This window comes from Lissotriton helveticus, chromosome 1_1, assembly GCF_964261635.1.
Source record: "Lissotriton helveticus chromosome 1_1, aLisHel1.1, whole genome shotgun sequence".
NCBI classification, from domain to species: Eukaryota; Metazoa; Chordata; class Amphibia; order Caudata; family Salamandridae; genus Lissotriton; species Lissotriton helveticus.
Window position 1 is genome coordinate 607,791,486 of NC_136057.1, and position 26,243 is coordinate 607,817,728.

Here is a 26,243-nt window from a genome sequence, read left to right on the forward strand (position 1 = left end):
GAAGTTCGGTGATTGGTTCCATGAGAGGGTTGAGAAGTGTAGGCATGAGGCATGATCCTTGCGGTACTCCTAAAGTGACTGGGACGGGTTTGGATAAGGATTGATTAACCATGAATCTCTGTTATCTGTTTTGGAGGAAAGCAGTGAACCAATTTAAAACAGATCCCAATAATCCCATTCTGTATTTCAGGAGATCGAGCAAATTGTGTTTGACGGTGTCAAAGGCCGAGGATAGGTCAAGCAAGATTAGTAAACAGGCTCAGTTTTGGTCAAGGATTTTTAGTGCGTCATCTATTATGTGGGTCATGGCTGATTCAGTACTGTGACCTGCACGGAAGCCGGTTTGGTATTGGTTAAGCAGGTTGAATTGAGCTATGTGGTTGCCAAGCTGTGTGTGAACACATTTTTCTAAGAGTTTAGCCAGAGTGGGGATGTTGGATATTGGGCGATAGTTATTTAAGTCAGATGGGTCCGCTGATGGCTTCTTTAAGTTAGGGGATAATTGCCCTGCTTTAAGGATATCTGGGATGGTTCCTTGAAGGAGAGAGGAGTTTATGATCTTGGTCCATAGAGGCAGTAACAGTGGAATGAAGACTTTAATGTAGTTTGCAGAAAGAGGGTCTGTGAAGTGGTTGGAGGGATCCAGGCCCTGAGTGTTTTTAGTATAGTTTTTTCACTGTAAGTGTGGAAGGAGGACCAGGATGCTGCGTTGCTTTTGAGGTCGCACTTTGCAGTGCATATGAGTGGGGTTCCTAGCAGGGGGAATGAAGTGTCCATGGGAGTGTCAGTATGGGATATTAGTTTGTTGAGCAGGTCCGTTTTTATGTTTTCTGTTTTCATAGTAAAGAAGGAGGCAAATTCTTCGCAATTGGGTAGTGTGTCTGGGTTAGCTTGGGGGCAGTGTTGTAACACTCTTAGATTGAGTTTTGATTAGTTTGAATAGTTTTTTGGGACGGTTCTTGGGTTGGTGTAATTGATTACTGAAGAAGTCTGCTTTTGATCGTCTGATCTTTGTGTAGTAGGAATTTCTCATGGTTCTTAGTAGCTTGAGGTGGTCAGAGGATGGTGCAGATCTCCATCGTCATTCAATTAATCTTAGCGATCGTCTGTCCTCATTGACTGTCACACCAGTGAGAACAGTGGTGACTAAGGAGCCACCTAAATAGATTAGCATTGAAATTCTGAAATTGAATTCAGCATAATGTTACAGGGCAATGTAGATTAATATATACTTTTGCCTTACATCGCTGATGAAATGAGTTACTTGGTAAAGGAAGCAGCCAGGTGTGCAAATGATGCACAAGATAAATTAGTGGAATGAGGTGATTTATTAGAGGTTGACATCCGCAAGATGAAAAATGTGAAACTTAATTATAAATTTGTTGTGACAAACAATGAAGATCTGACGCACCATGAAATTAAGGAGATAGGCTTGATTACGTTAAGAGCTCATATTAAAGAACACAAGATTGGACTGATTTGAAGAAGTATTGAGAAAGATGAAAGATATGGACAGCAAATAAAAAGACAATGAAAGGAACTGAGAGTAAGGCAGGATGTGTTGTATATGATTCTTAAGCTGGAGCAGGTTCAGTTTTGGAGTTTCCTTTGAGATAGGTTAATGGAGGGAATCTTGTGCATGTACCATAGACATAAGCTGCGTTGTATGCATTTACACATAATTTTCCAAAGTTGGAAGAGCATCCAGCGAAGTGGTATGATAAAATACTCGCGTTTACACACATTTGGCAGTGGTTATGGATGGTTTTGAATTGACTGTTTCAAATTGTGGTTCCTGGAGATTTATAGTTGGAGTTTAAGTTTGGCCTACACAAGAACCAGCTACACTTGGTCCTAATAATGCACCAGCTACAGAAATAGCAGACAAATATAAGGCTGTGATTGAGTTTTTGAAAAATTTACTTCATGAGAAGGATATACATTGAGCCTCACCTGCTTTTTGAAGTCGCTCTTGAGGGCCGGGCATAGCTCCGCCACATCCACTTGGCCGGGCTTGGCTCCGCCGAGCCCCGAATCCTCGCGGCAGCATCTAAGGGCCGGGCTTTGCTCCGCTTGTTCCTCCGGCCGGGCTTGGCTCCGCCGGGCCCCTCCCACTCCTGTGACCAGACCTCCCAGCAGCAGCGGACATCAGAGGGAAGCGCCAGGAGGTGCATAAAGGCTCCCTCGGTGCTGAGTCCGGGGGGAGCCTCAACTGCTGTTTGTAGTCGCTCTTGAGGGCCGGGCATAGCTCCGCCACATCCACTTGGCCGGGCTTGGCTCCGCCGAGCCCCGAATCCTTGCGGCAGCATCTAAGGGCCGGGCTTTGCTCCGCTTGTTCCTCCGGCCGGGCTTGGCTCCGCCGGGCCCCTCCCACTCCCGTGTCCAGACCTCCCAGCAGCAGCGGACGTCAGAGGGAAGCGCCAGGAGGCGCGTAAAGGCTCCCTCGGTGCTGAGTCCGGGGGGAACCTCACCTGCTGTTTGAAGTCACTCTTGAGGGCCGGGCATAGCTCCGCCACATCCACTTGGCCGGGCTTGGCTCTGCCGAGCCCCGAATCCTGCGGGAGCATCTAAGGGCCAGGCTTTGCTCCGCTTGTTCCTCCGGCCGGGATTGGCTCCGCCGGGCCCCTCCCACTCCCGTGACCAGACCTCCCAGCAGCAGCGGACGTCAGAGGGAAGCGCCAGGAGGTGCATAAAGGCTCCCTCTGTGCTGAGTCCGGGGGGAGCCTCACCTGCTGTTTGAAGTCGCTCTTGAGGGCCGGGCAAAGCTCCGCCACATCCACTTGGCCGGGCTTGGCTCCGCCGAGCCCCGAATCCTCGCGGCAGCATCTAAGGGCCGGGCTTTGCTCCGCTTGTTCCTCCGGCCGGGCTTGGCTCCGCCAGGGCCCCTCCCCCTCCCACTCCCACTCCCGTGACCAGACCTCCCAGCAGCAGCAGACGTCAGAGGGAAGCGCCAGGAGGCGCATAAAGGCTCCCTCGGTCCCTCGTCCCGCGGGACGTGCGCGGGTGCGTGCCGGGAGAAGCCCGGGACAAGGGCGGGACAGTCTGTGACAGTCCAGGACAGACAAAGGCAGGGCAGGGCTATTCCCCGTACATCTGGATCAACAGACTGACTTGTAACAGAGACCGATCACCTTTAAGGTACTGTGGGATAATTGGCGGGACGTTAGGATCTTGTCGCTGCCCCTTGGAGCGAAAGGAAGCGGAGGGTGGATTTGGAAGGTTAAAGGCCATATTACAACAATGGGGAAAAGAAAGACGATTGAAGGGGGCACAGATCTTTCAATTTTGAAAAAAGGGAAAAAAGCAAAAAAATCTAAATCCCTACACGCTGCATCAAACTGTCCTTTTAAGAATTGAATCAATTGTAGATGACTCTGAGGAGATACTCAAGGGAACCCCGAGCTCAGAAGAGCTAGGTAATATAGACTCCGCATTAAAAGGCTCTACCCAGAAGATTGACAAAATAATCCCGCCCATATTCCTAAAGAAATCCCGCCCATATTCCTAAAGAAATCCCCACCCACCTTTCCTGTAGTTGAAATACATTCTCCTCCAATAACCCCTATCATGGTTAATGACACCCAAACACAGCGGGGATGTAACTTGAACTCGAATGGCATTGGGGAGGCTCCACCAAAGATAATAGAGATCATAGAGTTGGGCGGGGAAGAGTCTGCAGGAGTGGAGGGGATTGCTTGCTCCAATAGATACGCCGCGCTAGAAGGGGAACCCAGAGAGTTAGGTGAGGTGCTACAACAAGTCTCTAGACCCGTGGAGCCATCCGGAGTCAATACAGTAGAATGTCCCAGTAAAGGGAATATTTTAAAGAAAATGGGATCGTTAGGAACAGAATTAGCGCAAGTAGGAAAAATGCTATTAGATCTAATTAAGACAACAAAGATACTGGAAGAAATTTCAGGAAGGGCATATCAGGAGCTCCATTACAGATTAATCTAACCTGATTTTTTGACCCTAGTAATCGTTGTATTCCAGTATAGGCAAGCTAGCAGGCTAGTCATTACATCCAAAAAGTTTCCTGCTTGCTTGTAGGTTATATACTAGGACTGGTGCCTCGAACATTCAATGAGAATAGGCATTTCTCGTTTTTTACTGTTCTTGTTTGTATCAATTGTATATTTGTAAATATGTCTCACTCACGGTGATTGTACATTTTATGTTTGAAAAAGTGTATACTTTATTGCTATTTGCTTGTACCCTCCTTCAGCCATTTATGAATGAACTGCTAAAAAATGAAAAAATAAGTAAAAATACTAAATCACAAGCATGTCCACTTAGATTAATTTGGTAAGTGGGACTAGACTTGGTTGTAAAATAACCTACCTGGCCATTTGTTTCTTTGTTGTCTCAGTTTGAGTGGTCTAGGCCAGATAGTGTAGAGACCCAAGCCTTCTTTGTTTCCCCTATTAGATCTAATTAAGCAGGGAGGAATGCATGTGAGCGCCCCCCCAATCCCTGGGATCATTAGCAACGGCTAAAGCCTGTAATGCACGAATAGCATCAGCAAATGGCACCAATAGTACTGGAACGATGGGCAGTTTAAGTGACCACCAAACAGCGGCGAGGTGTAACCCGTCGAAACCCTCATCTAAGCAAATACCCCCTCCTAAGGGCCTTACTGCAGCAAGAGGGCTGATTCCTAAAACCGCCCCTCAAATAGAGACTGATAGGGCGGCATCAGGGCGTAGTGGCAATCTTAGCTCTTATGTAGAGGCAGTGAAGCAGAAGGGCCCATTACGAGAAAAAAAGATGTCTTGGGGAGTAACAGTAAACATCTGAGAGACCCAATAGAAACAAACATAATGACAAATCGGGGGGATAAAAGACCCACTACTCCGAGCAGGATACCTAATAAACCCACCGACACCACTGTCTTTATGACAGGGGTACTGAAGCTTAGCCCTAACACGTATGAGAGTAGCAATTCCATCTCTAACAAAGCTATTCACTGGTTGCGACACGTGAGAGGGTGCAGGTCGGTCATCAGGGAAGACTTGATTAAGGTCAAAAGACTGTCTCTGCCCAGCTCTGCTACAATTGCATAGAAATACAACTAGTCAATATGGAGACTGCTGAAAATCTAGTGTCCCTTTAGTATAGAACATCCTTCCGGCGTATTCAAATATACAAATTCGCCAGTCACCATTATGGTGAGATATTAAGATCTAACTATCGGGACGAATCAGACCTCAATAATATAGACTGACTAGGTATGGGAACCCAGCTAAATAATGTTACACACACATACATAGGCCAAATGACTGAGTTCCAGTCCGATACCATTGTAAGCCTTGTGGTGCCGGGGGTGGAGTCGCCACTTATTAAAGGACATATCGGGCTGATGGAGACCGGAGACCAAGAGTTAAACCATCAAATTATAATAGAGGAGGGTATTCTTCCTCAAGTTCCTGACAAAAGTGTAGAGGGAAACTTAAAAATAATTAATCTTGTCTCATGGAATATAGCAGGCCTCCCAAAAAAATTGTCCAGCCCAGAATGGAATGAATTTATTGAGAGGTTTGAGATTTGCTTGTTTCAAGAAACGTGGAGCAAGATCCCACTACATAAGAATGGCTATGCGACCTACTTTATCCCGGCAACCTCGATGGGAAGAGGGCGCCCATCTGGCGGCCTTCACATATGGATTAGTGTAGCGCTTAATTGGGTCGTTGCAATACATAAGTTGCCAACAGAGGATATATTACATATTTCTCTTAAAGGTGCCCATGTCGAATCATCTATGGAATTGTTTTGCGTATACGCCAGGTGCACCCCGGGGGGCCAAATTTCTCCAATGATAGCAGTTCTCGATGGAGCACTAGCAGGTGTTCCTCCTTTGTCTAATGTTATTGTAGGTGGAGACATGAATTGCACATATGAACCCCTGCTGAAGATGACGTGTTGGGTATTAGTGCAGAAGACGCTAGGCAGTCGATTCCTCCTCTAAATTTGGCAACTATCAAGAGGTGGACACCACGAGTTATCCAACTAAATGCCCTAACACTAGAACATAACTTGCGTGCTTTAAATGGGAGGACTAGCTCTGATGTAAATGGGACTATGACGTTCAATAGACTTAGTTCCCCGTCTCGCCTTGATTATATCCTTTTGGATACTAGATCCTGGGGGAGACTGGTGGATATGGAGGTCAAACAAACCCAGGATAGTGACCACAATCCTCTCTGTATGAAAATCAAAGGGGGGAGGGAGGCGCTAATAGATAGTGGCCCATTAATGATTACCAAAGAAGTAATTTCTTCGCACTGCAATCACAAGCTCAAATAGAATAGAGTTATGTGTCATGAGGACAATCTGAATAGCATCAAGGAGCTTATACAAGTAGAAATGAATGATCTTTTGGCCTCTACATCCACACAGGCGAATGCCCTAAGCTTTGATCTACTTGACTCCTATAAAAATCTAATAGAGAAGATCGGTGCCTTCTTCACTATGGGGGAGACTACAGGGTCCTCTAAGAACAAAGTATGTAAGAAGGGATCCCCCTGGTACACGGCCAATTGCAGGGCAAAGAGAAAGGCCATATCGGCCTCAATCAGGAGCAAACAACCAATAGCAGTGAGGGTTGCCAGAAAAGACTATCAAAATAGTATTAAACTGGCTAAAAAGGTGTTGGAGGAGGAACACTGGCAGCAGCTCAAATAATCGGCCGGCCTGAAAGATTCAACCAGGTTCTGGAACTTGATAAACAAACTAGAGAGAAGGGATGCAGAGCCTATACCGAACCATATAACCGAGGCCAGTGGTATGCTCACTTTGCTAAATTGTATTGTGATGTAACAAGCACGGAGCAAATCACGGCGGCACCAACCGCATTTACAATAGTGAATCATAGCCAGATTGATCCCTTGTCTACAAGTGAAGTACACGATGCCATTATGAATACATCACCCGGTAAGGCAGCAGGTCCGGATGGCCTTCCTGGCGACCTATTACGGTATGCACCCAAGCTCCGGTCAGATTTCATTGCCCTCCTCCTAATTAATATGATCCTCCAGGGACACCTTGTCCCTGACTCATGGAAGGGCGCTGAGGTAGTGACCATATTCAAGAAAGGCGACAGGGAAGACCCTGCCAACTACAGACCAATAAGTCTAATTGATACAATCCAGAAAGTGGTTGGCAGGGTCTTAGTCACTAGAATGGGGTCCTGGAGAGATTGAAGCTTCCGGGCCATCGTACAGAACTAGAGACTTGGATTGAAGTCTGTCGTTAGAGCACATTGAGCAAAAACACAAGGATAAATTCAGGTAGTAAAACATATGAGTAAAGAAAAATAAACGAGAGAAAACATTTAAGACCCCATCCCAACCCACCCTGCCCCCCAAACCCTCCCACCCCACCCAAAAAGTAATCAGTAGACATGGTGACAAGGGGAAAACAGCTCCCCTCCCATGACAGCAACTAAGTCATGTATAACACATAGAATCGTAAACATTTCAAGAACAGCAAGCTTGATCGCATAACCATAACTAAGTTAAGTACAGAACAAGGTAGAATGCTTGTTTTGGAGCATTATCATGTACTCAAATGCAGGTTCGTTGACATTAAATCTAAGTTTGACCCATTTGGATGGGTCTGAACAATGAAAAAGCAAGACTTGAACGCTACTAAACGTTAATACTAAATGTTACTATGAAGACTCCTGAAAGAAGATAATCAATAGAAGGCTGAATACAGACCATGACTCGGACACGTGGTCTGCGTGCTACATAAAGGAGTATTCCTTAAAAGTAAGCTAAGCAGACAGACACACCTGTGGGCGCAAGTTATAATATGAAACTTAACGAATTGCGCCCCGAGATTGCGTCAAATGAACTGTAATATGATCATACATACATCAAATGAACTGTAACATGTTCTTCTTGAGCATTAGAACAGTGGACAACATTGGTATGTATTTAGGCCGGGCAATGGAATAGCATTAGAACAGCATTAGAGCAGCATTAGAACAGTAGAACAGAAGACGAGGACTTAGCTTGATGAAGAGAGGGATTCAGGTGCCTGAACTAGATGACCCTGGCGTTGCAGTGTCTATAGAGGGATCATCTGGGCCATCAAGGAATTTTTTCAGCTGTAGCGGGGTCCACAAAGACCTGAGGTATCCCCTGAATCATCACACGGAATCTTGACGGTCCCACAAATCCGAACTGGTAGTTCAAGGAACGTAGCTTAGGCCTAAGAGCAAGGAAGCCTTTCCTGATTTCCACCGTCTCTTTACTGTAGTCCTGGGAGATAAAGATTTTGTTAGTTTTCCAGAGAATGTGGTTGTTCTTGTGCATAAAGGCCAGGATTTGATCGACGTGTTGGTATCATAGGGGTTTGCATACAATTGGTCTTGGACCTTTTTGGTTTGGTATACTCCGTGAAGGGACTCTGTGGGCCCGGTCAAATTCCAAAGGATTACTAAAGGAAAGTTTAGTTGCTTGAGTAAACCAATATTCTAGGAAGGGGATACACGAGCCAGCGGAATCCTCTGATCCTTCAGGAATTCCAAAGATATGTAGATTCCCTCTTCGATTTCTGTCTTCAAGTTCTGACATTCTTCTGTTCAGAGAGTCTGTTGTTATAGAGATTTGTTTCAGGGATTTACAGACTTTAGCCTCGGAATCCTCCAAGTGGCTTATTCCTTTTTCCGTTTCCGATAGTCTGATATTGGTATCCCTGATGTCCTGTCTGATCGCTGAGATTTCCTCCTTAGTTGACTTAGCCAGATCATGAACCTCTGCCAACTTGTTCAGTATAGTGTCCATTGTTACATTGATATCTCTTTTCCCGTTGGTAGGAGAGTCAGGGTTCGGAGGGTCTGCCTTAAGCCTCTTAAGGTTTTTTGCTTCCTTCTCCCCCATGGTGCACATAAGTAAGGATCAAAGTTCTTACGTGGTTTTTGTTTTGACGACTGCAGAGACTAAGCTATAGTAGCAGATAGCCGGATGTTGGAAATAAAAATTTTCTCTTATATGGTCTAGTGGGGTATCCGAAGGACTGGTAGAAGATATAGCATTGGCTTCTTAGTGATTACTTGCTGTTAAAACATCAGAGTTAGGCAACCATTATGTAAACCTGCAGCCATCTTAAGGTCAGAATGAGCTAGTGTAAGAGAAAGGCAAACTTAGGCGTCAGCCATTTTAAAGACAGGTATCATGATAATCAGAAGTACAGAGATTATAAGGCAAAGTTATCCTCTGAAGCCAAAATGCCTTTCACAAGCGCTGGAACCCTATCAGGATCATCCTCGGGAGTTGTGTGGCAAACCATGGGGTCCAGGGCTGTTCAGGGCACTGCGCAGGCATATAGCTAGCTGCAAACCTACATAAATCCTCAGCAGCTGTGCAGACCCGACTTTAAGACACAAGCATCAACCATCCACCATTCACTCTCTCTGCATGACCCAACAAGAGCCAGGAGAGGGTGAAGAGAAAGCGGGTACTTTTACAAGTGGGCTCTTCTATCTATTCTCATGTCTGTTTCAAAGTCAGTAATAGTAGAGTGCATCCTCAATAAAAGCACAATAAACGACACTGCAGCAGGGCACAGGGTGTGTTAATCCGCCTGCCTTCTGAAGGGGAAAGTGATCGGGGTTAATGGAATATGCAGCGCAATCGCTGTGATGCATCGGAAAAGTCCACCATGGCCGCCATTTTAGGTGTGTGTGCGAGCGCGCAATATATCAAGTTATAGTCCGATTAAAAAGGATGGCTCCGAGCAAACCGTTTATTTGGCGTTCACATTACCGGCATACAGATCAGTCAGTCCGGTGTCTTCCCCAGAACATCGCAGGCTCAGGAGTTCTCCGTCCTGCCGCCGCCCACGTGGATCAACTCCGTCCGCGCAGCGGGCGGGTGCAGCGGGCGCGCCTAAGGCAAGCCCGTCTGCGCCCGTCTGCGCCTGGCCCGTGCCCAGTGCCGGTCCCCCTGTCCGTCGCTCAGCTGGTCCCTGCGTTAGCTGGTCTAGAAACCAACTATTACAGCTGAGACCCAGGGTGTGTACGTCAACCCCCATATGCTGCCCTAGTTATCTAGAGGATTTGTCTTTTGAATGTTCTCACTGTGCGTTTAGATTGCCGCCAGCGAGAAAACGTCTACCGCACTATTGTAATATTAATAAACGACATATTCAATAGATAACGCTCAAAACAGCTCTGATTAATTGTCGTTCTCTACCATGCCATGCTGGTGAGATATGGTCATCCCTTACCTCTGATGCCTGGGATATACTGTTTCTCACCGAGACATGGCTGAGGGACTCCTCTAAACCTGACATTCTTTTAGCCACTCCCCCAGGCTACCTCCTGAATGGTATTCATCGTGAAGGTGGTCAAATGGGTGGGGGTCTTGCCATTATAATCAAATACCATCTTAAGCTGACTACTAGTAAACTTAGGAACATTGGCAAGATTGAAGCCATGTATTTCACTATTGCTGATTCAGCTGCCGTTATTCTTGCTGGGATTCTAGTATATAATCCACCTACTGCCTCGGCCGCCTCCCTAACGTCCTTGGTCCACCTGATTGCGGACCTATCCCTCAAACACTCGCATTTTATTGTGCTTGGCGATTTTAATTTACATGTGGATAATCCACTAGGTATGCAGGCCACCCAGTTTCTGGATACTATGAAGGGTCTGAATCTACATCAACTAGTGCAGGGCCCAACGCATGTAGCAGGCCATACTTTGGATCTGATTTTTTCAAGGCACTTGGACATCTTGCTTCACTCCCCCTCACTTGGTCGGACCATTATCTCCTCCCTTTTGATCTTACCCTTACCATGGCACCCATACCTATTGCACTCAATAAGGAGTACGGGAGAAAATGGCATAAAGTTACCTGCGCCACTTTGAATCCCGTGTTCTCCTACCTTTCTGAACCCCTGTCCAACAATATCGATGAAAAGGTGTCTAAGCTTAATTCATCCTTACTGCTTGCCATAGACTCTATTGCGCCTCTCCAACCTATTACTTCCGCTAGATCCCATCCTTCTGCCCCCTGGTTCTCCTCGATTCTCCGGGAGGAAAAGAGCCGATGTAAAAAACTAGAACGTAAATGGCGGAAAGATTATGACTTAGAGGCTAAAATTATCTATAAATCTGCCTTAAGAAAATTTTTGACACTAAAACGGTCTACAATGAGAGATTTTTTCTCTCTACAAATTGAGAAGTCTAAGAATTCCTCCAAATCTCTTTTTAAAATTGTGAAGGATTTTTTTCACCCTACTGCTTTGTCCCCCCAGATCCTGGCCAGTCAGGCCTTATGTAATGGTCTGTCTGACTATTTTCAGGAGAAAATCTTGAACATTAGATCTTCCTTTCCCTTGGAGGGAACTCTACCGACCCCTGGGGAGGTAGATCGGGGCATATCCTCCTTGGAGTCTTTTAAGGAGATGACTATCGAGTCTTCATTGAGACTAATTACCCAATGTAAATCTGGCTCCCCTCTTGACCTTATCCCAGCTACAATGATGGGAAATTTAGCCCCTGTATTGATTAGACCTCTCCTTTCCATTTGGAACTCCTCTCTTGGTTTAGGCCAATTTCCATCTGTGTGGAAGGAGGCTATGCTAGTCTCCATTCTGAAAAAGGCGAACACAGACCCTGCTCAATTTAACAACTATCGCCCTATCTCCCTTCTCCCTAATTCAGCTAAGATTTTGGAGAAAGCTGTACAACTGCAATTGACAGAATATCTGGAGACTAACTCGCTACTACATGATTCCCAGTCGGGATTTAGAACGGGCTTTAGTATGGAGACAGCTCTCCTGGAAGTCTCCGAGACAATCAGAGAGTGTGTGGATAGGGGCGAGGAGGCTATGTTAGTTCTCCTCGACCTATCTGCCGCCTTTGATACGGTTTCCCATGCGATACTACTGGATCGCCTGAGTCAGGTGGGAATAGGGGGTACAGTGTTGACCTGGATTAACTCTTTTTTGAAAGATCGTTCTCAGAGGGTTTTTCTTAGGCCTTTTAAATCTGCTGGGAAACCCCTCCTCTGTGGTGTTCCCCAGGGTTCGGCCTTGAGCCCTTTGTTATTTAATGTTTATCTTGCCCCGCTAGCCAAGGTGGTAGAATCTTGGGGAGTCAGGGTGATCTCCTATGCTGATGACACTCAGCTGGTGTTTTCAATTAGGGATCACTCTGACCCCTGCTTTGCCAACTTCCGCCAGTGTCTGAATAACATATGCTCCTGGATGACTACCAACCATCTCAGGCTTAACACTGATAAGACGGAGGTAATGTTTTTTAAGCAGAAAACTGCTATTCCCTCTAGCCTTTGGTGGCCGACAGTGCTTGACCCCCCGCCCATTCCAGCTCTAACAGTACGCAATTTGGGTTTCCAGTTTGATAATACCCTCTCCTGCACTCCCCACATTAACAAGACTACTTCTGCATGCTTTGCTAAACTGTGTATGATTAGAAAGATTCTTCCATACCTCCCTCTAGATGCTCGTAGAACTGTGGTCCAGGCGTTAATCACGTCCCATTTGGACTATGCCAACAGTCTCTACGCTGGTGCTCCTTTGTACCAGATTGAACGTTTGCAGATTGTGCAGAATGCTGCGGCGAGACTGATTGGTAATATTCCCTACCGTCAGTCTGTAGCATCCTACCGCAAAAAGTTACACTGGCTCCCTATTGCATGTCGTATCCATTTTAAGATTCTGACACTCGCTTTTCGAGCCCTGAATGACTCCGGTCCAGGTTATCTGAAAAAACGGCTTGTCCTATCACAATCCGTCAGATCTTTACGATCTAATAGTCTACGTCTCCTGGTCGTTCCACGTTTCCGTCTTTCCAGGGTGGGCGGTAGAGCATTCGGAGTCCTGACTGCCAGACTCTGGAACAACCTCCCCTTGGATTTAAGATTCGCTCCCACTGAATCCATTTTTCGCCGCAAACTCAAGACTTGGCTGTTTTCCTCTCAATAAACTGTTTCTTCCACTATTTTCTGAATTTTTAGTCGCTAGCGCCGGGACACCCCTTCGGGGGTAGCCGTGCGCTCTATAAATTTCATAAATAAATAAAATAAATAAGGGCGCTGAGATCAGGGACGCATCGGCCGCCGCTTGAGGAGATCAGGATCGTAGGTATTTCTCCCGAAAACAGGAGCCGCGGGTGCACCCTATGTTCCACCAACTATATTGAGCAGCAGAGGTATGTCGCCTTGAAAATGAGTACAAAAAAAGATGATTCTGGCTGTGGCATGAAAGGAGGTGAGAGCTCACACCCCCATCTTCGCCAGCGTCCAAACTACACCCCAGACTTTTACCTCTCGCACCTACAGCCGTGTATGTAGGTTAGGTTCAGTATTAAGGGCTCACAAGATCTCACCAGACACTCCACAGCCATCTACCGGCACAGAACGTAATTCATTCAGCTTGCACTAACCTGTGGGCAGGGTGAAGCCAAAACATGAATTTTATGAAACTGCTCCCCTTCACCCTGCATAGCAGCCTGTGATTCCAAGCGTACATTTTCCCTCCCTCGCACCAATGAGTTTTCTGTTGCAGCGAAAACCACATGACTGGAATTCTTGGAGGAGGTGCAGCATGAGCCCTGCCTTTCTGGTCCCCTGCTGGCAGCTGTTATCTGGCTAGAGTGCATAGGCACGAATGAAGGCGGGTAAATAGCAGGCAGCGACAAACCCTGCACTTACCCACTCGGAAATCGATGGCACTGAAAAAAATACAAACTCAGCTGTTGTTCGCTAAGTTTGCTGTGTTGCTGCGGTTTGCGTGCCTGGAGTAATGCAACCTCGCCGGTGCCGCGCTGAGCCAGGAAAACGCTCCTTCGAATCTAAAAACAAGATGATACATTTTAATACTCGCTGCTGAGACGCGCAGTCGTTTGCAAGTAACGCCTGTTAGTTAAAGAGTATATCTTTTCATTCAACCTCTTTTTTGCTTTATTTAAATCCCTTCAGGCCTCCTCAAATATAAACACAAACCAGGAAATGAAGGGACATTCACACGGAGGAGGCCGGCGCTTCAGTAACTCGCGCTAGGACAGCAGCTTTATAGCATGACCTGGTGAGGTCGCTTAATTACTGAAAAAAGCTCAAGATGGCCTTTTTCAGTGGGAGTGGAGTGCTCCAGCTGGCAGAAACTTGGCATAGGCTGCTATAAATTATTGCACTGATTCTGCACAGAAACAGCCACATCTCGCTTTCACAAATTAGCTAACTCTCCCTAATATTAAAAGAATCAACCCCAAGTGAGTCACACAAGAATACATGCCAGATAGAGACATTCTCAAAAAGACGTGTCTGTTTCTCTTAATTTCCACCGGGGACATGTTGTGCAATAGTAACTAATGCCCAGCGGTGTCAAGTCAGCTTCTATATCCATAAAGCACTCACTAGCAGACTGATTAAAGGTCAAACAGCAACCTTGGAGAAACTTGTTAACCTATGGATAAGTATCTGTGCTATATATATATATTAATGCAACGGCTGGTTCACCTAATGTAGTATGTCTTTTGTTAGCTATCTGTCTGATTTTTCATGCCAGCTTTTGAAGGCTTTAAGATTCAAGTTAACTCCAGGAAAAGCCCAAGAAAATATAATTATATTTTAGAAGTGCAGCAAGCATGACTCGAGTGTTCGTAACTTTGTATGCTTGCTTGTGACTTAATACGAGGCAAAAACCCTTTTGTCCGTGCACTGCCACTGCCTGTCCAGTGGCACTGCAGACCCGGTCCTATCTAGAAGCCCCCACATGCACTAGGCCTCGCAGTTAACGCGCCTTTGACTCATGCAAAGTGATTGCAAAGGCGATCGCTATTGAAAAAAAACACACGGCCGCGAGTGGTGCGCGCGCACGTGCCACTGCGAGCAATGTGTTTTCAATTATCGCGCCCGTGTCTGGGCACGATTATTGAAAACATATGGGCTTTGATGCGCGTAACAGACAGCAATAGGCCATGGGCGGAGCAATGCGCCCGCCTTTGGCCTATTGCATGCTCTGTTTGAAAAAAACACGCACGCAAAGCCCAATCACGGACCACAAAAGGAAAAGCACAAGCGTGTGCGATTCCAGGGTCCGTTTTGAAACCCCAGACAAAAGGGCTCTCGCCAGCGCGAGCAATGCTATGAGGATAAGAACCGTTTGCTGCTGCTGCTTTTAATTTCTTGCTGCTATTTTTTAAAGTGTTGGAGTATCTGCTCCTTTTAAAAATTTGTATTTGCTTCGCCTCAATAATTTTTAAAAATTCTTGCTGTCACTGTCACTTTGTAATTCACGTTCCCCCGGAACTTCGTATTGCCTGCACTTTAATTAAGAGTTAAGCACAACTCACCATTCGGGTGATTTCCACGCCGCCTCACGCCCACCGCCATCTTAGGTGTGGGCTAGAGACGCTGACAAGACGTCTCGGGGGTTAGCGCTATAGTCTTTGCGAGTGCCCTTAGCCACACACTACTAATACGTCCAGTATGCAAGCGCGCAGCGGACGCGCGCAGCGGCGCGCCGGAGGAGCGCCAGAGGAAAGCCCGTCAGCGCTCCTCCGGGCCAGGACGAGCCCTGGGGCCACCCCCCCTGGCCGACCACGTATATATTCGCCCGATACCCTTAGGGCTCTCAACACAAGCAATACTGTGTTAGATGGGATAACCCTAGCCAAACTACGGTCAGAAGCTTTGTTGCAGGGAGAGGATGTACTCGCCCATACCAGGACCCAAGGCCTTATTATTGCAACGTTAAATACACGCTCTCTTCAAAAGCATCACTTAGAGGCATTCTCGCTTCTGGCGGAGGGCGAGATAGACATCCTTGCTCTCTCAGAGACTTGGCTGGCCACGTCATTGACACCGGACGTTCTAGCAGCCCTGCCTCCTGATTTCGATGCGCTTTGGTACAACCGCCCTAATGACAGCAGAGGGGGAGGTGTTGCCATCCTGTTCAAAAAGAGTCTTAAGGTGACACAGATTATAGCAGAAAATTGTGCTTGCGCAGAGCTGCTAGGGATAACAAGCATTGGAAATGCAATAGGTCTCGCATTAGAAAAGTTGGAGTTATTGGTCTTGTAAATGACATATTTTATTTATTTGTTGGTTTTTTAAATTGCTAAATTGATGGCTTTGTCATTTACAATGCCAATAGTTATAACTTTCGCGAATGTGACACCTATAGCATTTGGAATGCAACATGTTTTGTATTCACGTGACTTAGATGGCAGCTCTGGTCGTTAGGCCACATCTCTAGAGAGCAGGAGAGTGCAGCAGGGGAGAGAAGCACAGCAATGCAATAGGTCTCGCATTAGGAAAGTTTGAGCTATTGGTATTGTAAAGGACACATTTTTTATTTATGTGCTTGTTTTGAAAATAGCGAAATTAATAGCTTTGTTATTTACAATGCCAATAGTTTTATCTTTCGCAAATGTGACACCTATTGTAACACAATATGTGTTGTGAGGGTGAGTGAGGGTGAGGGTGAGGGGTTGAGGGTGAGGGGTTGAGGGTGAGTGAGGGTGAGTGGTTGAGGGTGAGGGGTTGAGGGTGAGTGAGGGTGAGGGTGAGGGGTTGAGGTTGAGTGAGGGTGAGGGGTTGAGGTTGAGTGAGGGTGAGGGGTTGAGGGTGAGTGAGGGTGAGGGGTTGAGGGTGAGGGTGAGTGAGGTTGAGGGGTTGAGGGTGAGTGAGGGTGAGTGAGGGTGAGGGGTTGAGGGTGAGGGTGAGTGAGGGTGAGGGTGAGTGAGGGTGAGGGTGAGTGAGGGTGAGGGTGAGTGAGGGTGAGGGGTTGAGGGTGAGTGAGGGTGAGGGGTTGAGGGTGAGTGAGGGTGAGGGGTTGAGGGATAGGATGAGTGAGGGTGAGGGGTTGAGGGTGAGTGAGGGTGAGGGTGAGGGGTTGAGGGTGAGTGAGGGTGAGGGGTTGAGGGTGGGTGAGGGTGAGTGAGTGAGGGGTTGAGGGTGAGTGGGGGTGAGGGTGAGTGAGGGTGAGGGTGAGGGTGAGTGAGGGTGAGGGTGAGGGGTTGAGGGTGAGTGAGGGTGAGAGTTAGTGAGGGTGAGTGAGGGTGAGGGTGAATAAGGGTGAGTGAGGGTGAGGGTGAGTGAGGGTGAGGGTGAGGGGTTGAGGGTGAGTGGGGTTGAGGGTGAGTGAGGGTGAGTGAGGGTGAGTGAGGGTGAGGGGTTGAGGGTGAGTGAGGGTGAGGGGTTGAGGGTGGTTGAGGGTGAGTGAGGGTGAGTGAGGTTGAGGGTGAGTGAGGGTGAGGGGGTGAGGGTGAGGGTGAGGGGTTGAGGGTGGGTGAGGGGTTGAGGGTGGGTGAGGGAGAGGGGTTGAGGGTGGGTGAGGGTGAGGGGTTGTGGGTGAGGGTGAGGGGTTGAGGGTGAGTGAGGGTGAGGGGTTGAGGGTGAGTGAGGGGTTGAGGGTGAGTGTGAGTGAGTGTGAGGGGGTGAGGGTGAGGGGTTGAGGGTGAGTGAGGGGGTGAGGGTGAGTGAGGGGGTGAGGGGTTGAGGGTGAGTGAGGGGTTTAGGGTGAGGGGGTGAGGGTGAGGGGTTGAGGGTGAGGGTGTGAGGGTGAGGGGTTGAGATGGGTTCATATAAGGTTCCAAAGGCGAGGCCTATTGGCTATGCCAGTGCTTGTTTTATTATTACAGTTTTCTGTTTTATTTTTAGCAGTATTTGAATCACGAGTTAATTTCCCTGTAACTGTCTGACACGAACCTCGAACAATTATATGAGCTATGTGCATGTTGTACTATTTTGGAAATCTTGAAAAACTCAAATAACAGATTCAAACAAAAAAATCACTACATCGTTACGTGCTTCATGTGCAGATTTTGAACCCCACATCCTACTGCCTTGAGTCTATTGCGCGCGCTGTTCCAAGCTGTGCACGTCAGCCTCCTGAGACATTTGTGTACCAATGCGTGCCGTCATGGTTGTGTGACGTTTTCTCCGTGCATGCTGGGAATGTCACACACGCTCAGTATAATGTGCTTGAGTAGAGTGCGCTAAATATAGACAACCTTTCACTGCTCACACAGTTTATTATTGCAACAGAAGCTTATATGCAGGAACGCATTGAGGCAACTTTCAAGACTTAACTTGCTTTGAGGTGTGTTTGACTTGTAAAGTATGGCTTCAAATAAGTTATTTAATCATTAACCCAGTCCATTTCTCCAGATTCCTGGTAAACCACAGGTCAAATGGCAACTGTGATTTAGAGCATATGAGAACTGTATTATCGCAAATGATGGAAAAGATATCTCACCTGAAAGAAAAACAAGAAAGGAAACAAGACGGAGGGCATTGCTGTGGGGAGGGGGGGGGGGGGGGGGAGGAGAAATGCACACGGCGGGCAGGGGAGGGGGCGGAGCGGGGAGAGCGGCATGAGGGTGTGAAGCAGCCGGGGCCTTTGAAGTGAAGGTGTGGGAGGAGTGCGGCTGAGGGAACAGACGGCGATTTGGTGATGTGCACGCGCATTTTAGGTCAATACATTGACCTAAAAGCCACGGGCACAGCACCAAATCGCCACAGTTAGGTAAACTTTGTTTAAAGCCCTATAGTCTCGCTTCTCTGACGGGCGGTGCTGCTAACCCCTGGTCCCCTTCTTTTTGGCCCCCTTCACTTGGTCCCCCCCCTCTTCCCTCCTGTTCAGTTAAAACACTTGGGATTATGCTCAACAATCAATTAACACTCCACTCACATATTAGTTCGGTGGTCTCCTCTTGTTTTTTTACACTTCGAGTGATTAGGAAGGTTGCTAGGTTTTTTTCTGCCCCTGCCTTAAAACTTATTTTAATGGCCATGGTCCTGTCAAAAATTGACTATGGCAATATTATCTATAATGGAGCCCCGGCCTATGCTGTGCAGCGACTGCAGCTGATACAGAACCAGGCTGCCCGACTGGTCTTTGGACTATCAAGGTCCCACCATTCGACCCCACTACTCAAGAGCCTTCATTGGCTCCCTATAAAACAGCGAGCCAAGTTTAAATTAGGATGTTTAACTTTCCAAGCAAGAGCGGGGACTGCCCCTGCTTTTATCAATTCGGCAATCTCCTCCTATGTCCCCACTAGAGATCTTCGCTCTTCGAGCTTGGCCTTACTAACCACGCCTCGATTTAGAAAGAAGCGGGCGGGGGGGCAGAAGTTTGCGGTACTTGCACCTTCCTTTTGGAATGATCTCCCCCTCCCGTTAAGACTCTCCCCCTCCTATATGGAGTTTCGGAGGTCACTAAAAACATTATTATTTCAGCAGGCTTTTGGCACTTAGCTCTCTTTTCTTTATTCTCTTGTAGGGACCTTACCAGCGCCATGAAACTGTTTCAGTGTACGTGCGCTTTATAAGTGTTTTTAAATTCGAAATTCGAAATTCTCTCAATGCGCATGCGCATTGATAGGTCACGAGACCTAAAAATTTCACTTAAATCCTCATGCATCCTGCTGTTGCTAGTATATCGCCCACCTCAGAACTCACCTGAATTTAATGACACCTTTTTAGGTCTCGCCTCTTAATGCGCATGCGCATTGAGCAGAGCGAGACTATAGGGGCTCAAACAGCGTTTAACCAAGCACACGATTCCACTGGCGATTCCTTGCAGTGCATGTGCTTTTTAGGTCATTGCACAAGCGCAAGCCCTAAAAAGCGCGTGCACATGCCACCAGCCGCCTGCCTTGCATTACCACATCAAAGGCAGCCCAGCCTCCCTCCCGCAGCCCCTGCTGCTTCACACCCTCATCGCCGCTCTCCCCGATCCGCCCCCTGCTGCAGTTTCACGGCTGCCAGGCTCGCATTTCTCCTCCCCCTCCCCAGCCGCCAGCACCTCCCCTCTCTCTCCCCGCAGTTTCGGCCGTGTCTCCCTTTATTTTACTTTTCTTGTTTACTCATGCCTTTATCCCACTTCCCACTAGCTCCCTCTCTTTCTCTTTTCCTAGAATCTCTTATTTATTTATATTCCGCATTCATGTCGCATGGCAGTGCATTTTCACAAAACTAAACGTTTGTATTTACAAGCCTGTTTCTTTTTATAGTCATGTAAATACAACACATATTACATTACAAATGCTATAGGTGTCACGTTTGCAAAAAGTTAAAACTATTGGCATTGTAAATGACAAAGCTATTAATTTTGATATTTTCAAGACCAACACATAAAAAAAATTGTCATTTACAAAACCAATAGCTCCAACTTTTCTAATTCGAGACCTATTGCATTTCCAATGCTTGTTTGAATTGCTGACAGACTTGGCCTCTAGATATAAGTCCCTTATAGTGGTAGGTGATTTCAACTTCCATTGGGATAAGGTTCCCAGAGAGCCCACTGAGACAGAGTTTGAAACTAATCTCTCTGCACTTAACCTACAACAATTAGTAATGGGTCCTACTCACGTGAAGGGCCACACACTTGACCTTGTTTGGTCCTTCCTGTCCCATATGGAAATAACTGAAGTTAGCCCTTGCATTTGGTCATATCATTTTCTGATCAAGTGCTGGGTTCCGGGAGATCCCTTGCCGGCTGTTTCAAAGCAAATGCGGAGGAAAGTTCGGTCTTGGAAGAAGATTGAGGCCGACTCCCTAATTTCGACCCTGCTCTCTTCTCCCCCCCCCAAGACGACACAGATGAACCTGGACTCTGACACTACTGCCCTGATGACCTGGATCCGGGCCGCCTTAGATAAGCTTGCCCCGGAGCGAATGGAGAGGACTAGAACAAAAGGAAAGGGAGCCCCATGGTTTGACGCCTCTCTCAAGGAAAAGAAACAAGCCCTCCGCAAGGCGGAGAGAAGGTGGAGACTCAATTACTGTCCAGCAGAGTCACTAACCTTTAAATCACTTCTTGCTAGTTACAAGATGGACATCCTGGCGAGGAAATCCGCCTTTTATGAGAACAGAATTAGGTAGGCTACCAACAAACAAAGGGAGACCTTTGTGACTTTAAGAGAACTTGCACAGCTGGGCGAGAAAAGTCTTCAGGGTGATCAACCCGATTGCGATACCTTTCAAGGCTTTTTTCTCCAGAAGGTACAGGACATCTTGACGGATATTACTACGATCACAGCTTGACCGCCTTTGCCATCCTGTCGGCCATGTCAAATCAGGTTCTAGCACAGACCCCTGCCCCCCGAAAATTTTTAAACTGGCCTTGCCCGGTATTCAGTCTCAGTTACTGAGCCTACTGAATGCCTCACTAGAAGCGGGCTACCTTCCAGCCCAGCTGAAGGAAGCTAGAGTCTCCCCACTCCTCAAGAAAGCGGGAGCCGATGTTAAGGTACTGAAAAACTATAGGCCTATCTCCCAGCTGCCACTCCAAGATCTTAGAAAAATACGTCCTGAACACCTTAGCCAGCTTTCTGGAGGAACACCATCTACTCCATGCCAGGCAGGCTGGTTTCCGGCCACAGCATAGTACAGAACTAGTTATGGCCACGGTCACCGATGAGCTGAGAGTCAGGGCGGACAAGAAACAGCCATGCGCCCTGATTCTGTTAGACCTGTCGGCAGCTTTTGATACTGTCAGCCATACCATCTTGCTGGACCGTATCGCTAAGCTGGGGATAACAGGACAGGCGCTCAAGTGGCTAGAATCCTTCCTGTCAGGACGTACTCAGAGGGTTCAGATGGGGGACCAGCTGTCGGGGGTTAGTGAGGTGACATGGGGTGTGCCCCAAGGGTCCGCACTTTCCCCCTTACTTTTTAACATCTACCTACAACCACTGATGGAGGAGCTCATGCGTAGGAATTGTGAAATCTTTAACTACGCAGATGACACCCAGCTGCTGGTGCAGCTGGAAGATACAAGGGAGGCTCAGGAATCAGTGAGGAACTTGCTCAGATTCACGGTAAATTGGATGACCAACAACCTCTTGAAGGTGAATGGTGAGAAAACTGAGGTACTGGTGCTCACCAACCAGGCAAATCTTTGGGGTGATCTGTACTGGCCCCCAGAATTAGGAAAAACTCCTACTCCCGGTACGGTGGTAAAAAGTCTAGGTCTAAAGATCGATGCAGATCTTACCATGGCCCCTCAAGTTTCGGCTGTGGTAGGCTCTTGCACGGGTGTGTTGAGGCAATTACGCAAGCTGACCCCTAATCTTTCGGCCTCCACCCTACAAACCATCGTCTCTGCTACAGTCATCTCGAGGCTAGATTATGGCAACGCTCTGTATCTTGGTTTGCCACAGAAGTTGCTCAGGAAGCTGCAGGTCGTGCAGAACGACGCAGCTAGATTGATTTTTTTCTCTACCGAGAAACTCACATGCAACCCCACTCCTTTGGAAGCTGCACTGGCTGCCTGTGAAGCTCAGGGTTCAGTTTAAATGTCTCTGTGTGGCCCACAAGGCACTCTTTGGTAAAGCCCCAGAGTACATTAAGCAGCGCATGAGGAGGTATGTTCCCGGCAGAACTCTGCGCTCATGTCAGACCTCCAATCTGACTCAACCCAGATTTAAACTAAAAACTAAAGGAGGCAGAGCTTTCTCAGTGATTCTTCCGCAACTTTGGAATGAGCTACCAGCCAATCTGAAGGAAGATTCACAGCTACTTTCCTTCAGGAAGAAATTAAAGACGTACCTATTTAAAAAGGCAATACTTCCGGCCTAATCAGAGATGGCAGAGGGTCTTGGGGTGACAGCATGTTATGTTCTTTCTGTTTAAGCGCTTAGAGACCGGCGGTGATAGGCGCTATACAAAAACTTTATAACATAACATGCAGTGCAACGCAGGGTGCGAGCCCTAAAAACACGTATTGGCAAACTGTCAATGACAGCCTCTGTGGCTGGATGAGAATTGCTATCCTGTGCAGCTAGAGAATTAAAAATGAAAGGACCAGCCTAAACAATAAAAACTGAAACCGGACAATGCTGCAGGCATCCTTGTCGAAGTGGAAGCTTTCCTAAAACAGTTGATACAAACTCTGAAAGCACTCTATTGACCCGCCCACTAAGCCCTAACAGGTACCCTGAAAACAACACTAGATGATTGTGTATAATGTGTCTGTGTGTCATGAAGTGGCGCTCCGGTGTTGACAGGACCCAGATTAGGGGTGTGGAGAAAGTTATACTCGCTGTGTCTTATCTGCTTCCATTGAAACCACTCTGCAGCAGAAAAGTGAGTAAGCAGGAGCGGAGTTAACTGCACTGCAGCAGCTTAGTACGACATGACAGCAGGGTGGGATCTGTCAATGCAGAGGAAACAGGACCACTGGTCGCCCTGGCACTGAACGGAAACATTTCTAAGGCAGATACACATATTGTGCGGGAGAAAAATGCCTATATTCAAAGTGCGGGCAGCCTGTGTCTAAGGTGGGCTGACCCACTGGTCTATGCTGTATGCTGTTGTGGGTAGAAATAAAATGTGAATAACAGTGTAACAGACCAAAAGATGAAGACCGCTAACCAAAAGTCCCTATTGGTTTGTATATTATATATGTATGTATTTTTTTTTTTAAAGAGTAGTCTGACAAGACAGATAAAGTTGTATCAGAGGCCAGACCTAAAAAAAATATATATTATTTGGCCGAATCTGGATTTGAGAAATATTCATGCTGTAAATTCCCCTTATAACTTAATTTATGCAAGGTTAAATGTTCTATAGTAATATGTTTAAATGGTTTCAAATTGTATATAGCGAAGGGTGTTCTGTAGATCAAAAGATGGTTACCATGTGAAGTGAAAAAGGTAAGTGGTAAATGAACATTGACAACGTTCTTACCCCTTTGAGCTATCCTCTTGAGTAGGTGTGGCTGAGAAACATTACTTGACGAAGTCTAGCAGTTATTTATTGTTTATTCATGCTGTTTGGTATTTTATGAATGTTTATAAAGAAATTATTATATGCAGTGAATTGTAGGCTGTTTTCCACAAAGCATGAATGTCTTAATTTTTTGAGTCTGATGATAGCCAAGAGTTTTTGTTTGATTTTACTAAAATTATATGTATAATATACTTCTTGGGATTTTCGGCCAGGTCTCTTTATATGTCGTTCTGTTTTTGAGTCATTCATATTTGTTCCCCCCTACTACGGCATACAGCATACAGCATGGGTTGTGGGTGAGTCAATTACAACCATTTGCTGACTTCACTATGAGTCCTGGCGTTCTGCCCTTTCAAAAGGAGCACCTTCACACACAAAGTAGTTCCCTTCAGTGCCGGGGACTAGTATGGCAACTTGTGTTTTTTGACACTAACAAATATGTTTTCTTTTCAACTGTGTTTTTTAGTTTGAGGGGAAACAGCAGGTTCCCCAACAATCAAGCTTTGCAAAAATCATGACATAACAAGAAAAGCCTTGAGAAAACAAAAAGGCTAGCAGCCAACACCGACCTTTTGGCTTTGCTTATGCTTGTTTTTCTTGGTGCATGGGAACAATAGTCCTTTTGTGAGGCGTGACTGTATAGTTCCTGTTGAATTCAGGGGAATGGTAGGCTTAGCTTCCAATGCAGACCATATTTTAGATCTGATCTGAAAACCTGTGTGTTCCAGCTTGAAGCGTTCCTGTTTTGGGTTGCTTAGCACCGAAAGTGCACTGTTGTTGTCAACTTTCTAGAATTTATGTGATTAGACTTGTACATTAAATCAAATTTGATCTAGCATTTCAGATCATTGAAGCAAATTCTAGTAATTTCTATCACTGGAATGCTTTATGCCTTCGGGCATCCAGCTTGCGTGAAAGCCAAAAACAGCACATTAAATGCCTGTAGGTAGAAGCTGGAGCTCTCTTGCTTCTTTCATTTGAAGCCCAATCTGGCATTTTGTTCTTTTGGAAAGGATATTTGAAGTTTCTCTATTTTTTTTTTTTAGGAATGAGTTGTACGATTGAAAAAGCCTTGGCTGATGCAAAAGCACTAGTGGAGCGCTTAAGAGACCATGACAGTGCTGCAGAGTTTCTGATTGAACAAACTACAGCACTCAACAAAAGAGTGGAAGCAATGAAACAGGTAGGGGTGTAAATTTTAAATGAATACATCAAAATTCTGGTGTAGCTTAATGTAAACGCACCTTTCTATCAGGTACATTAGTGATTTGTTTTCTTTGCTACAAGTCTGTTTTTTTGTTTGGTCACTTGGCACTGATTTCGATAATTGCAGCAGTTGTTATCCTCGCTCATTGTTTAACTCCAGCTTGAGTGTTGTGTTCCAAGGTGGTTGGCGGCACAACCTATTTCAAAACCCCATACATCTGATGGCTGAGACGAGAAACTTTAGACAAGTGTTTTTGATAACATCTAAATGTTTACGTTGCCTGTGGTACTAAGCCAAAGCACAATGCAACACAAATTCTGTAGTACTGCAGTCTCCTAGTCTCCTAGTCTTTCCAGACTTTCTCCATACGTCAGGAGTCTCCTCTCATAAGCACCACACTGTCAGGGTGTGTGGCTGAGGAGCAAACATGGCAGACATGCTCCACTAGAGCTCTGTGCGAAACCCTCTGAATTATCCTGCACTATCCTTCTTTGGGCGTTCTACAATCGAGTGAAGCAGCTGAGTGGGTTGTAGAGAAGGAGACGGTACCCTGGGGCTGCTTGACACTCTCCTCATCTAGAGGTGGGCGAGCCACGGAAAGCTCGAGCCTGAAGCCTGGCTCTCCTCGAGGTCCTGTTGGCAGTCGCGGCCGGCTTGACTCGCGGGTGGGATGGTCACGTGGGGGCAGGAGGGGTTAATTTTAAATGTAAATGAAAAACTTACCTACGCAAGCCTGGTCTGGTCCCGTGTTGCGGCGTTTTTTCTCCGAGTCCTCACAGGAAGCAGGCAGCCTCCTTCCCCTAAGCCAATCACAACGATGCAATGGCAGCATTGTGATTGGCTGGTACGCCGACCACACAGTCGTCTATGGGGAGGCCATTTTACATGGAGAAAAGGGAGAGTGCGTATGACTGGGTTGGTCGGCCAGGGGCCAATACCACGAGCACTAAGCATGTTTACAACCATCCCAATTATCATGTCAAAATGACGCAGCACTCGAGCTTGCCACAAATCGAAGCATAGTCTCCTTGCATTTGCTCTGCACACACACCAAACAGTTATACCCTCCATCGTGCCCCAGACCCCCCAGAGACAAAGGGCATGGCTCATCAACCCAGCATCTTTGGTTAACCTTAAGGCCCATGGTTCTCCAAGTTCCAGGATCTTAAACCACCCCTACCGAACAAGTGTAAATCCACATTTATTCACAGCATGTGCTTCGGCAATGTGATGCTCGGCATGCATGTCAGCCCATGTTTGACTTTCACCGACACCAGTTCACCCTTTGATTAGCTCTCCATGGCTTGCTAGGAGCT

General features: G+C 46.8%; 1 protein-coding gene across 1 annotated transcript in view; it reads left to right on the plus strand.

Moving 5' to 3' along the window:
• Positions 1–26,243, plus strand: part of FGFR1OP2 (FGFR1 oncogene partner 2) — a 266,925-nt gene that overhangs the window by 6,474 nt on the left and 234,208 nt on the right. Inside the window, exon 2 of the mRNA XM_078674121.1 lies at positions 24,767–24,903. Coding sequence (XP_078530247.1) covers positions 24,767–24,903 — 137 coding nt within the window. The remainder of the gene's footprint in view (positions 1–24,766; positions 24,904–26,243) is intronic.